This window comes from Calidris pugnax, unplaced genomic scaffold, assembly GCF_001431845.1.
Source record: "Calidris pugnax isolate Ruff unplaced genomic scaffold, ASM143184v1 scaffold24, whole genome shotgun sequence".
Taxonomy (NCBI): Eukaryota; Metazoa; Chordata; class Aves; order Charadriiformes; family Scolopacidae; genus Calidris; species Calidris pugnax.
This window is the reverse complement of record NW_015090922.1, coordinates 20,336,252-20,350,961: the sequence shown is the minus strand read 5'-3', so window position 1 is coordinate 20,350,961 and position 14,710 is coordinate 20,336,252. Positions and strand designations below refer to the sequence as shown.

The following is a 14,710-nucleotide window of genomic DNA, read 5'->3' as shown; positions in this document are numbered from 1 at the left end:
TTAAATGTGGAAGAGTAGATTATGCTTGGCAGTATATGCTTATCATTGTTTATTAAAGCTGTGAATAAGCAATATGACTAGGAAGCTTACGAGTTGAAAATAGCATGTGGAACTTCCTCTCAAAACCCCAGTATTCCTGCTGTTTATAGATGTAAAGATCATTGTGTCTAAAATGCCACTGCCACTTGAGAAATGTCACTTCAATGTCAGAAAGTGCCAAACCACCAAAATCGTCATGCTCAGACATTTTTGTAAATTCAGTGAAATTAGATAAGCCACTCCTGCATTTGAATGCTTCTTGGAGGACAGCACGCTTCATGTGTTTGAAGAGATAGACCTCCTAAACCACCTGTCTGAACAAGAAGCAGAAAACACATATAAAGATATTTTACCCCTAGTATATTATTTCAAAGCCAAACATAGGGCAAACTGGACAGTCAGGAGGATGTTAATGAGATTCTCTTATAGCAGGGCTAACCAGTAATGAGATTGTATGTAAGACTGTCTTGTGAAATGATAAACTGCTGAGTCCCTGCTATAAGACAGCGTGGTAATTTTTTTTCTGTGGAGATGGCAGGTAGATAATGGGAGTATACACATAAATATTCTTATTTCCCTTTAGAAATAGCAGCATTCCAACTATTAAATGTTGCACATAAAAAACAACGCAGAGCAAAATTCTGCTAGCTGGAAGTGGTCTGGCTTTGTGAGATGGTTATAGCTAAATCAATCACCTGCCTTCTTTTTCTGCTGTCTCTGTCCTGCAGCAAATTGTGTGATGGTTAAGTATGTCTTCAACAACTAGTACTTTTCTCTGTTGTTTTTGTTTTTTTTTCTTGACTGTGGTGAGGCAAGGGCACTCTGAAGCAATCTGGAGATAATACTCCAAGTTACTTTAGGTGTATGTTGGCTTCCATATGAGCAGAAGCAGCAAACAGTCGTAGAGAATTGCACATATAGGCTTTTTGTTTATTAGCTCCTGTAACAGCATAGTAGGTGTTGTCCTTTTTCTTGCAAGCTAATGAACTCGTAATGGTATGTTGTATGTAGTTTTAGATAGTGGCATCTAGCTGCTCCGTCATCTAGAGTTTCCTCTCCATTGCTGCATCTTCATTTTGTTGGTAAATGTAATAAAATGAGATCAACGTTCTTCCTTGTGTGTGGAAATTAATGTGCAATAATAAGAATTTGCAGTACAGGTTTTGATTTTTATATAGACATGATAGTTTTTACCTTGGTTTGTGTTAATTTTAGAATTTCATATTTATCAGTATTAAATAAGATACTAACATACAAATGTGATCTTGTAACGTATCTTTACACCCAGGTATCAGGAAGATCAACAGGTGTTTTTAAGAAATATGTGGGTTAGGTTTAGTCATTCTTTAAATTTCAGTATTTCTACAGTTTCCCTTTGTTGTTGTTGTGTTAGGAGCACCAACTCTGTAAAAATAATGGTTTAAAAACAATCCAGTTTCCTTTTCACAGAATTGGTGTGATTATTTTTTTCTCTAGGATTTGTGAAGCTGCTTGTATTTAAAATAAAAAATAAAAAAAAGAGGCAAAAACATTGCAACAATTAAGAAAATTAAATTCCCTTAGTCCTAGGTATTATGTATTTTTTACCAGTCATTAAACCCAAGACATGTTTAATTTCTTCTTTAAAAGGGTGGGGATTCCACGACATCTCTAGACAGCCTGTTTGGTTGTTTATATGGCAATCTTTTCTAGGCTGAATAAACGTTACTGGGTGTAGAAAGGAAGAGACAGCTCTAAAACTTTTACCTCACTGTAATCTAGATTCTCTTATTTGTGTGCCTCTTGGATATTGTACACAGAACAAAAATACTTGGCTGTAATTGATCAGTGTCTGGTAGGACATAATGAATTCTCTTGTGCTTGTAACACTTGCTGAATTATATCTTAGGAGAGAAAAAACACCACTTGGAGTCGTGGTCAGTTTGCTGTTTGGTATCTCTTTATGAAATGCTGTTCATGAGAACTGATGACCGGTTAATCCCTATTTCATATAGATGTGCGTTGTTTATTCAAAAGATACAATGTATTTTGTTTCTATTAGTGAATTTTGTGTTACTCCTTTTGGAGCACTGCTTGCTACAATTAATTTTGAATCAAATCCTAAAAAATTCTAATGACTGCTTCTAACTGTAGATTTTTATATAGGTATTGTGTGTTATCATTGAAGTTAATGAAAAGGTTGAGTAGAAGCAACACTAGGAACCAAGCTGAAATGGCCATTCAATTTGAATAGAACAATATAGGTGGTAGAATGGGGAAATTGACTTTCAAAGAATTAAGACTTAAATCTCCCTAATTAACATACAATAATTAAATGGCATTAGAGAGGGGGGAAAATAGTGTCTTTGGCAGAGGAGCTATATGAAGGCAGTCAAATGGAATAAACAAATGATTTGCCATGAACTTTTGAAATGTTAGAACCTTTCTAGCCTTTTGCCAGCAGATGTGGTGTTATGACCTTGATCTGTTCTGTAAGATACTTCTGAGATGAGTAAATGAAATACTTTGCTGTATATTCAGTAAGCATTTGCAAAACCCACCAGCTTTCCCGGATAGAGGATCTGTGTCTCTATGACAGTCTGGGGAAGGGGGTATTGTTTGTGGGTTTGGTTTGGCGTTGCTTTTTTAATGCCCTCTTCAAATTTCGTCTGTGCCAGGTCAGGAAAGATCCCAGTTCTTCCCTTTTTTTCAGAATACAGTCCAAACAACTGTATTTAAGGTTATGTTTCCTTAATAACGATAGATGGAAGAAAGGCTCTGTACACACACAAAAATGAACAACTGAAAAAGATCTTGCAATTATAAGAAATCATATGAAGTACATGAAAGAGAACACTGAAGAGCACAGGCTTTTTAAAATTGAAATTGATTTAAAATATAAGTCAGTACCATGATATTTCTATAGTGTACGTAGTTTTTCCCAAAGCAAACAAACTTTTTCAATACAGACTTTGTCTTTTAGCCACTTGGCAACTGTTTTCCATCTTCTTTTCGATTTGTGCTATAATCACCATGATTATATATGCTAATTGCAGGAGTCTGTATGGCAACTGGAACTGAAGCACTTTCATTCACTGGCACCTTCATTTCAGTTCATTTCAATGGCAAACCAGTAAATACAGTAACTGCATGTTAATAGTCTGTTAAATATACTTCAAATTACTAGTGATTTAAATTCCAATTTTATTTATAAATTAGTGTTTCTACTTGTGGTTTTAAACAGAGCTACAGTTCATTCTCACAGGATTTAGCTTTACTTTGGTACCTGCCTGGTGCCTTGGTAAAGCCAACAGTACTAGCGTTTAGCAACACTGAAAACCAGGAAGGGAAAAAAGTTTCATCTTGTGGTGTGGGGGGGAATCCTTTTAAAAGATCAAGGCCAAGGCTCTTCTAAACTCTTTGAACTAGCTCTTCCTGGATTTTCATTCTCTAAAGAGTCATAAGGGTTGCAGAAAGAAAAAGATTTTTCAGGGCTACTTTAGTTTGGAGAAATATGGCATTTCAATCAATAAACCAAGAAATGTTGATCTCTGCTAGCTGCAGAAGCTCTCCAGCCTCTCAGCCAAAGAGCAGCTATCATTTTAGCTACACATTCAAAGGAAATGAGTTAATGTTTTTCTATCAAAATGTTAGCTTCCTCTATAGAAAGTACCACTTGTCAAAAGCATCTTTTCCTCATTTTGCACAATCTAATAGGAAACACCTTGTTCAAATGCATCCAAGTTTCTGTTTCCCTGTGATAGATGTTGAAAGGATAAACTGTTGTCTAGTGATAGAAGCAAGAGAGTGGTGGTAGAGCATCCTGATTTTTAATTATTGCTGTTAAAACTAATTCCTTCTTGGCTTTGGGCAATTTACTTCAACCTCTTTTGTTTGATACATTATTTAATCTATGAGCTGGGGCTGGCAGCAGTAGCTATTATTTCATGTGCTAGGAAAAGTAAAAACTGAACCTTTTAAGTTTAACATGGTTTTGTGATTATTGTTCTTTTTTAATTATTTAGAACACTTATCAATAAATCACCGTAAATATAGTGTGGTGTCTATAAATAGTATCTTTCTAGTTCTGATTCTTGCTGTTCTCATTAAGGTCTGTCCTTCTTTTAACCTTTCATTTCGTGTTTAACTCTTTTTGAGAGAAAGGGCTTGATTAAGGAGCATCCTTCTAATGAACAGATGAGTTCTCCAGATACGTACCTCCTCCAGAGCTCCCTTCTTTGTAGTGCTCAAGGAAAGCTAATTCTCGTATTTGGCTGCCAAAGAAAAGTATGACTTATGTCTCTAGTGTACAATTCATTGTTCTTCTAGAATAGAATGTTTCAGTTGGAAGGGACCTATAATGATTATCTAGTCCCACTGCTAAGGATGTTGTCCAAATGCCCCTTAAACACTGACAGGTTTGGGGCATTGACCACTTCTCCAGGGAACCTGCTCCAGTGTTGGTCCACTCTCTCACTGAAGAAATGTTTCCTAATGTCTCATCTAAACCTCCCCTGGTGCAGCTTACATGCTATAGGAATGGCAATGTCTTTTGTTAGACTGGTATGGCTGGAAATAGTTATGTTCTTCAGGTTGGAAGCAGAGATGCAGTTGTCCTAGTTGGTGCTGATTTTTGTGTTGCCCGGCTCATGGAGGCTTGTCACCCTCTGCATGCTTCCCTGGAGCTCCTAGAACATTCTTCTTGATGCTACTGGCACGCAGGCCTTGTAACCTTCCGATTCCTAATCTTTACAGAGCATGTGCCAATTGAAGTCTTATCTGAGGGTAGGTGTAGCTGCCCAGGTCTTGCCGCTCCTGTAAAACCAGTAGAACAGTATTTGATGGAGGAGCCCAGGAATACATAAGTGGAGGAGAAGTAAACTTTTACTAAGAAGGGGTAGACTACTAAAGGTGATGTTAATATGTGTCCAGGAAACTGTTAGCTCAGCAAAATTTATGTTATTTTAATAATAAAGTCTTTAGAAATAAGCTCTTCAGGAATGCTAACAAAAAAATATTTTGAGACAGGTGTAGAGGGCAGTCACAGAGAACCAGAATAATTGAAAGTAGTGAAGAAAGAGGAGTGAACAGTTTAGAAGAATTAATGCTGTAAAGGATTTACTGGCTGTGCACCCTAACAGCATAGATGGTCAGCAGCAATTGTAGTGGCTGGTATGGATATGAGCACAGGATAATTTCTGTACTGTCCTCTTCACCTCTGCAGTCCTGCATCCTTTTTGTTCCCACCTAATCCTATAAATGGGAAAATACATTTGACTTAAGAACATAGTGTCTGAGTAAAAGGAACATATGATTTACACCTGTTTTCACCCCTAAGAACTAGCAAATTTGCTTTTTTATATGAATGTTTTAATAAAGAATACTTTAAACCTTGTATGAAAAGTAGATACAGAAGGAATTTTCTTTGTGATGTGGCCTGTGTCTAATTCATGATCCCACCATTCAGAGGCATAGAGTCACAGGATGGTTAATCTTGGAAGGAACCTCTGGAGATTGTCTAGTCCAGCCTCACTCCACCCCTTCTACCCTTCATCCCTGCTCAAAGAAAGGCCAGCTAGAGTGTGTTGCTCAGGTCCATGACCAGATGGGTTTCGAATATTTCCAAAGATGGCACCTCCACAGCCTGTTCTGGGAAACCTGTCCCAATGTTCAGTCACCCTTACAAGTAAAACTTCTTTTTATGTTTCACCAGAGTTTCTTTTATTCAGTTTGTGTCCATAGCCTCTTACCCTTCCACTGGATACCACCAAGAAGAGTCTGACTCAGTCATCTTTATTTGTTTATATGACATTTATGTGTGTTGATTTAACTCTGAGCCTTCCACATGCTGAACAATCACAGTTCTCTCAGCCTTGCCTCCTCAGTCATCTTTGTGGCTCTGTGCTGGACCTGCTTCAGTAAGTCCATCTCTTTCTTGGACTGGAGAACCCAGAACTGGATTCAGGTATACCTTGCCAGTGCTGAGTAGAGAGGAAGGATCGGCTCCCCTGATCTGCTCTTCCTAATGCAGCCTGGAGTCGCATGGTCAGTTGTTGCCCCAAGTCCATTTCTGCAGGGCTGCTTTCCATCTGGGTGGTCCCCAGTGTGTATCGGTGCATTGGGTCATTCCTTCCCAGGTGCAAGATTTTGTACTTCTTGTTGAACTGTGTGAAGTTCGTGTCAGCCCACTTCTGCAACCTGTCAAGGCCCCTGTGAATGGCAGCACAACCATCTGGTGTATCATCTGCAAACTTGCCTGAGGGTCGTCTCTGTTCATCACCCATATCGTTAATGAAGAGATTAAATGGTACTGGCCTCGCTGTCAACCTCTGGATGCACACCACTAGTGACTGGCCTCCAGATGGACTTAATTTGGTTGATCTTGACATCCTGGGCCTGGATGTTCAGCCAGTTTTCAGTCTGCCTCAGTGGCTCTTTAGTCTGTATTTCATGTGCTTGTCTGTGAAGATGTTTTTGGAGACAGTGTCAAAAGCCTTACCAAATTCAAGGTAAACAGTATGTATTGTTCTCCCCTTCTCTGCTGAGCCAGTCACCTCTTTTGTAGAAGCCTATTGAGTTGGTTAAGCACTATTTACCCATCATAAATCCACACTGGCTGCTCTTGATGACCTTCTTGTCCTTCATGTTTGAAAACGGTTTCTAGGATTACTTGCTATATCACCTTCCAGGGATTTAGGTGAGGCTGAGCAGCCTGTAGCTCTCTGAATCCTCCTCCTTGTCCTTCTCTAAGACAGCAGTGACATTTTAATTTTTCCAGTCCTTTTACCAACTTCAGAGCTTGTGGAGGAATAATTTTGGGAAAATCTTTTAAGTAATCTTTAACAGAAACATGCTTCTGTATTTGAAAGAAAACCTACTTATGCTCTAAGGCATTTTTTTCCATTTTTCTGCAATTTGAATTCTTCTAGCAAATAAAATGAAACATTAAATGAAACGCACACTTGTTAAATATGTGAGATATTTCAGTTGTATATACCAGGCTGTAAGACTGAAGAAAGCCTGGTGAAGACAGGTTTCCTAAAATGCCTTTTTATTTAAAGGAAAGGATAGGAAGCTGCTGTAGGAGGCTTGTATAAGCTCTTCTATAATACAGGAGCGCTTGCTGATTTTTGGCTTTGCTATTTAAAATAGATCTAATGTGATGTAGATAATGCAGCTGTATTTCATCTATATAGTTGTTAAGTTAAACCAGTAGTATTGCCACACTCCTAAAAGCTGAAGATAGGAACCGATACAATAACGGTCCTGGATAAGTACTGTATAACTCTGCTGCTAAGAGTTACCCTTTTTTTCTTGTGAATATGCATCTAACTGCAGCGTTGATTAGAGTTGCATGTTCACAAAAAGGGAAAATTGACCCCTGCTGAGAGTAGGTGGGGGATTAGGTTTTTTTTATTAACAAACCATCTGCTTCTGTGTATACTGAAGACATTGAATGTTTTCTTGAAAATAAAGTGACAATCTGAGTCAATAAACAGGTTCTATTTGTATCTAATTCCTGTAACAGAGTTAATCTGTCTGCATATTTGATGTCATACCATCACTGACAGAATTAAAAGTTGTTCTGCTTTTATTCCTCCCTGATTTATTTCAGGAAAACTATGATCTTATGTGACAAGAATGCTTTTGTTTTGCCATGGACTTGAAGGGGGGTGGTGTGTGGGGAGGTTCTGTTTATCTCTTTGTTTTTCTCATTACCTCAGCTATAACACTGTGAGCACTGCTGTAAAGATCAGCTATGCTATTGGTTAGGTAACTGGAATCGATTATAATTGGATAAAAATACAAGTTGATAGTTTTTTGATTGTAGATATACTTTGCTTTAAGACTTACAATGGGGCAATGGATTACTGTTTGAAAGAATTTCCCCGTACTTTTAAACTGTATCACTAGGCTAATGTGATTCTTTGCTGGCTGGCATTAAGTACAAGGTTATTTATCAATTCTAATATACGTATTATAAATGCTGCTTCTGGTTTTATTTTTAGGTCTAAAAATATTTGGAGGGAGAATAAGTGGTTCAACAAGTAACGCTCTAATGGATGACAGAGAATTTCCACCAAATGATCTACAAATAGACTCAAAGGACAGTCTTCCTGCTGACTATAGGGTAGAAAGCTTGGCATCTCATCTGGTTTCTTCAGCTGATGAAAATGAAAATCAACTTGACAATGATGGGAATGAGGTTCTGACCAGTAGTAGCATTGCTATGGGACGACAGGCTAAAGGTGAGCAGGACAGCATCAATAACAATGAGAATACGGAGAGTGGAGACTGTACCCCAAGCTGCAAGGAAGGTGAAACTGAGAGATCTGTAAATGCCCATATGGACCCCCAGCTGGAGGAAAAGCCTATTACAGAAAAGCATCCAGGTGGAAAAAGGAGTCCAAGAAGCAAAAGAAGCTCCACCAAAAAATCTAAAGGTACTTTATAAAAAAATATTTTTGTTCTGTTTACTTAAAATAATAACACTGTAGTTCTGATCTGTGAACTAATAAGAAAGATATATTTTAGTTGTTACACTAATTATTTTTAAAATTTCACTGAATTTTTTTTGGAGGGGACATGAGGGTCTGAACTGTTAATAGTCTTAAATCAGATTTAGTTCTAGATGTTTTCACTTTCTGTATTTCAACATTGGTTATATAGCAAAATGAACAAATTAAGGAAGCAGAAGTAGAGGGAGGTGCAGAGTTTCAGTATGGAAATTGGGCTGACTTCCAAATCAGAATAGCTAGAAATTCAGGCAACGTGATTTTGTTCATTTAAACATTGTGCTTGAGTGCAAGACTCTGGTGTCTTCATCCAGTGTCAAGATTTTTTCAATCTTAGTGTGAGTATCAAATAGCTTGATCTTGGCCTGATGTTGTCAAAATTTACTTATATTTTTCAGGACTCAGGTAGTTCGAGGATATGCATTTTCAGTAATGAGCTATTTAACAAATGTGTTCCTACTTTTCCGTTAGATCTTTTGGATATGACTTGGATAAGGAAAATGTAAATTTTTATTACATATTCTTATTTGAGATGCTTCTTCCCTTTTTGAATGCGTAGGATTTGTCTGCATCAACACAATGCGTTATTATATTAGGGTTTTGCCATAAATCATAAAGCTTATGTGTCACAGTGCTGCAAATATATTAATTAAAATCAGTGTATCTTTGAAAGTTGCTTGGAATAATTCAATTATGCCAGCTTTTTTTTTTTTCCCCCATGTATTTTTTTTTGTCTAAAGACTGAGAGGATGACGAATTTGGCTACTTAAAATAGCTACTTTTAAAATACAGTGTTCATGCTATATGGCAAGTCTTTTATGGCCTAATCTGAAAACTGATGATAATCTGAAAGGATTAAAAAAATAGGCAAAGAAAGGAAGGAAGCCTTGCATTCCATATCTTATACTTAATGGTAAAATCTAGAAGAGAAAAATTTTGTTTTCTAGTAGAGATAAGAAGATCCTGAAATCTTTCATTACAGGAAGAATGAGTTCTTATTAAATTATGCAGAAAGTCATTAACTATATATTTCAACTGTAGATTTAATGTCTAAAAATAGAAGAAAATACTTAATTAAAAAAAGAGATTGGCAGAAGTAATTGAGAACCAGTCATGTGTATGATGGGAATAACAAAAAACAAGTTGATGAAACGTGACACAGACGTGTGGACAGAAGTATCTGAAGCATGATGAGAAGAAAAGGAAAAATTCTCCCAAACACTGAAAGTTAAACTCCACCTGTATTATCTTTCCATCCATTTGTATTCTTCTTTATAAATGCAATCAACTGATGCAGAAGTACCGCAAAACAAGCTTTGCACAGTAGATGGCAATTTTAAGGAAAAAAGCAGAAAGCTGAAATAGAGAAAATTTAATGGAAAAATCTAGAGGTGTAAAAAAACCACAACAGAAAATGTCCTACCTACAAAAGTCATTTAAAAGTTTTCTTGAATTCCTATGAACAAACTTTACTACTTATTAATAAAGAAAATCGGCTGTTATAGAAAGATCAAAGTATAAAATTACATTGTATGTCCCATTGCTTAAGGGCAGATTTACATTTAGTTTTTCAGAGGTTCTCACGTGATGGTTCTCCTGTTTTCACACAATGCAATGATTGTGTTACAATTTCTTCATGTTGTAAATGTCTTTATTTTAGTGATAGTCCTTTTAATTTCTAACACCAGCTATTTTAATCCATCCCTAAGTACCCCTCTACATAAAAGAACTAAACTAGCTTGCTTGCCTTTATACCAACTCAGTGATAAAGGAGAGAATAATCAAACCAGAGTGGAAGATCCTTGAGCGGGTGATAGCAGTGTCACAAAAGCAAGCCAGAATCACAAACTAAATACTTGCATGGCATGTATTATGGTGATATTTTTTTAATTTTTATTTTCAACTATCAAGGAATCATGGGTGAGTTGCTTCGACTTGTAGCTAAAGAAAGGCTTTATGAATCTTCTCCTCTTTCCCGCCAAGCAAACCTGTTAGGGCTGCTGTTAAATGTTGCCATTCTGGAAAAGATTGTATTTGACTTACAAAGCATGCTGTTCATATTTCTTCTCTTGCTAGTGACTAAGCCAATGAACCTGGATTATGGAAAACTACATTTTGCTTGTTTTCATTTATTTAGGACTTGCTCAGGAGAAGATTGGTGATCCCATCTTCTGCTCTGAACATATGTTTTTACTTTAGAAGAAAGAGCAAGTATTCGCAGTGCATTTGAAACCCTCATAACCTTTTATGCTTTATAAGCAAATATTTAAACTATTTGATTATTATGTTTCATTATATCCTTCCAATGCATTGGAGCTAGAATTATCTTAGCTCCCTAAGATCAGTTGACTGAGATGCAAGATTAAGAACCACTATATCTGGGTGAAGATTTACCTGGTATATCTTCAGTATCCTAGGGCAGTATCCTCCCCCTGACAGTGGCCAATAGAGGATGGGAGGGTAAAAGGACAAGGCAAAGAGGTAGTGATTTGTTCGTCTGTTTTCCTTGTCATCAGCAATTTTCCATTCAGGACTTCCCCAAGTAGGAGTTGGTAGACTGTAATAGCTTACAATGAATTTGTCACCTGGTTTTTGAGTCCATTTTGGTGTCGTGGAGTCAGTAGTTCCAAGGTATCTCCTATGCGTTGTTTGAAGAAGAACCTCCTTTTAGCTCTCCTGATGCTGCAGTAGATGTATTAGAGGAAATTGACAAGTCTGTAGCTTCCAGATCCCAAATGTCACTCACATTGTTTTTGTATACTAATAAGAGTTTTGAGTAGACAATGATTATATCTGCTTAAGGAGGACACTGGTGATCAAAGAAGAGATATAAATTTCAATTGACAAATTTAAACTTTGGTGATTATTCATACTTAGATTCCTTGTAATGAATCATACTAACTTTAGTGCAGTAGAGACAGTGATTCATGAAGTGTCATCTGCTTCAATGTATTTTTGTAAATACAGACTTCAAATTATTCCTGTTCTCTGAAAATAATTTCATTTTTTTCCAAAAGATCAATTGTGGCATAACTAGTGACATAATATTGTAAAATCACACTGTGTCATTCCTGAATGCAGTATAGCATGGTATCTTATGCTTAATCACTTTTCCCCAAGTTAAATTCTGCCACATACATTTTTCCTGTAAAATATTCAATTTATTTCTTGGAACAGCTTGAAGGTGGGGGAAGAAAGTGGAATGGTTGGGATGAAACTGGTGTTGCAGCAAATGAAATATATGAATATAAATTGGTCAAATTATGTGAAAAGTCAAGCAATGTAATTTTATTTAGGGTTCTGTGCCTCACTAAACAAGATTTTGAGCTTGCTCAGTTTATCTTTACTGCCAACACTCCAGTTTTAAAATCACTTCTCTTAGAAATGAAATATATTTTTAAATAATTGCTAGTCTTTTTTTTTTTTTGTCTCTTCGTTTTTTACTCGTTCTTGAATGAATCAGTCTGAACCAGCTTTATGGTACTGAGCACCAAAGAATGTTTAAAAAAAGAGATTACCATATGTTTTCTGTACTAGAAAGTTCTGTTACTGGTCACTTAAGATAATGCTACTGGAATGTGAAAATTAAAATTAAATTTTTAAATAATTTTATTTCTATAGCTTTATTTGATAGCAAATACCTCATACTTGCACCTCTGACTCATTCTCAGGCAGGTGCAAGAGCATCTTAATTTCATATATTTGCAGTACTGACAAAACAAAAAAGAAAGGTGAGATGCACTGAAAAATGCTCGTCATTTTTATTCACAAGGTTTGTCAAAATTTGAACTTTTTGCAAACTTGACGCTCCTTCTGTGAACTCTTAGGGGGAATTTCGAGAAAGTTTGCTTCTCCCTGTGTCTAGGGAAACCTTGGCATACACAGCTGGGTGTGGAAGATGTCAGTTGAAACCTCTGAGTCTGGCAGAGCACAAACTTGAACCCAGCTCTCTGCCACGTTCCTCGTGAGTGCTCTGGCCATTGGAGAGTTGATCTGGGCTGCATCAAAAGAAGGGTGGCCAGAAGGTCAAGGGAAGTGATTCTACCCCTCTACTCTGGTGAGACCCCACCTGGAGTACTGTGTCCAGCTCTGGAGTCCTGAGCACGGGAAAGACACGGACCTGCTGGAGCGGGTCCAGAGGAGGGTTACAAAGATGATCAGAGGGCTGGAGCAGCTCTCCTGTGAAAACAGGCTGAGAGAGTTGGGATTGTTCAACCTGGAAAAAGAGAAGGCCACGGGGAGACCTTATAGCAGCCTTCAGTACCTAGGATTCTTTGTCAGGGAGTGGAGCAACAGGACAAGGGCTAACAGTTTTAAACTGAAAGAGAAGAAATTTAGATTAGATATCAGGAAGAAATTCTTTACTATGGGGGTGGTGAGAAAGTGGAACAGATTGCCCAGAGAAGCTGTGGAAGCCCCATCCCTGGAGATGTTCAAGGCCAGGCTGGATGGGGCTTTGAGCAACTGGTCTAGTGGAAGGTGTCCCTGCCATGGTAGGGGGGTTGGAACTTGATGATCTTTAAGGTCCCTTCCAACTGTAACCTTTCTTTGATTCTGTGATATCTTCTGTGGTTTTTTCACATTTATTTTCATAAAGGCTTTGGTTCCATTCTAGTATAGAACAAGATGTTTTTTAAATAGCAATGCTTTGCAAAGTAAAAACACTTAATCCTTGTTTCTTAAAGTATCAGAAATATATGTTGTTTGAAGAAGAACCTCCTTTTAGCTCTCCTGATGCTGCAGTAGATGTATTAGAGGAAATTGACAAGTCTGTAGCTTCCAGATCCCAAATGTCACTCACATTGTTTTTGTATACTAATAAGAGTTTTGAGTAGACAATGATTATATCTGCTTAAGGAGGACACTGGTGATCAAAGAAGAGATATAAATTTCAATTGACAAATTTAAACTTTGGTGATTATTCATACTTAGATTCCTTGTAATGAATCATACTAACTTTAGTGCAGTAGAGACAGTGATTCATGAAGTGTCATCTGCTTCAATGTATTTTTGTAAATACAGACTTCAAATTATTCCTGTTCTCTGAAAATAATTTCATTTTTTTCCAAAAGATCAATTGTGGCATAACTAGTGACATAATATTGTAAAATCACACTGTGTCATTCCTGAATGCAGTATAGCATGGTATCTTATGCTTAATCACTTTTCCCCAAGTTAAATTCTGCCACATACATTTTTCCTGTAAAATATTCAATTTATTTCTTGGAACAGCTTGAAGGTGGGGGAAGAAAGTGGAATGGTTGGGATGAAACTGGTGTTGCAGCAAATGAAATATATGAATATAAATTGGTCAAATTATGTGAAAAGTCAAGCAATGTAATTTTATTTAGGGTTCTGTGCCTCACTAAACAAGATTTTGAGCTTGCTCAGTTTATCTTTACTGCCAACACTCCAGTTTTAAAATCACTTCTCTTAGAAATGAAATATATTTTTAAATAATTGCTAGTCTTTTTTTTTTTTTGTCTCTTCGTTTTTTACTCGTTCTTGAATGAATCAGTCTGAACCAGCTTTATGGTACTGAGCACCAAAGAATGTTTAAAAAAAGAGATTACCATATGTTTTCTGTACTAGAAAGTTCTGTTACTGGTCACTTAAGATAATGCTACTGGAATGTGAAAATTAAAATTAAATTTTTAAATAATTTTATTTCTATAGCTTTATTTGATAGCAAATACCTCATACTTGCACCTCTGACTCATTCTCAGGCAGGTGCAAGAGCATCTTAATTTCATATATTTGCAGTACTGACAAAACAAAAAAGAAAGGTGAGATGCACTGAAAAATGCTCGTCATTTTTATTCACAAGGTTTGTCAAAATTTGAACTTTTTGCAAACTTGACGCTCCTTCTGTGAACTCTTAGGGGGAATTTCGAGAAAGTTTGCTTCTCCCTGTGTCTAGGGAAACCTTGGCATACACAGCTGGGTGTGGAAGATGTCAGTTGAAACCTCTGAGTCTGGCAGAGCACAAACTTGAACCCAGCTCTCTGCCACGTTCCTCGTGAGTGCTCTGGCCATTGGAGAGTTGATCTGGGCTGCATCAAAAGAAGGGTGGCCAGAAGGTCAAGGGAAGTGATTCTACCCCTCTACTCTGGTGAGACCCCACCTGGAGTACTGTGTCCAGCTCTGGAGTCCTGAGCACGGGAAAGACACGGACC

At 37.2% G+C, this 14,710-nt stretch overlaps 1 protein-coding gene across 5 annotated transcripts in view; it reads left to right on the top strand.

Moving 5' to 3' along the window:
- CNST (consortin, connexin sorting protein) overlaps positions 1-14,710 on the top strand; it is a 55,053-nt gene that overhangs the window by 7,727 nt on the left and 32,616 nt on the right. For all 5 annotated transcript variants that reach the window (XM_014950681.1, XM_014950678.1, XM_014950680.1 and 2 more), the window contains one exon: positions 8,028-8,462. In XM_014950681.1, coding sequence (XP_014806167.1) covers positions 8,078-8,462 — 385 coding nt within the window. In that variant the 5' untranslated portion in view covers positions 8,028-8,077. The remainder of the gene's footprint in view (positions 1-8,027; positions 8,463-14,710) is intronic.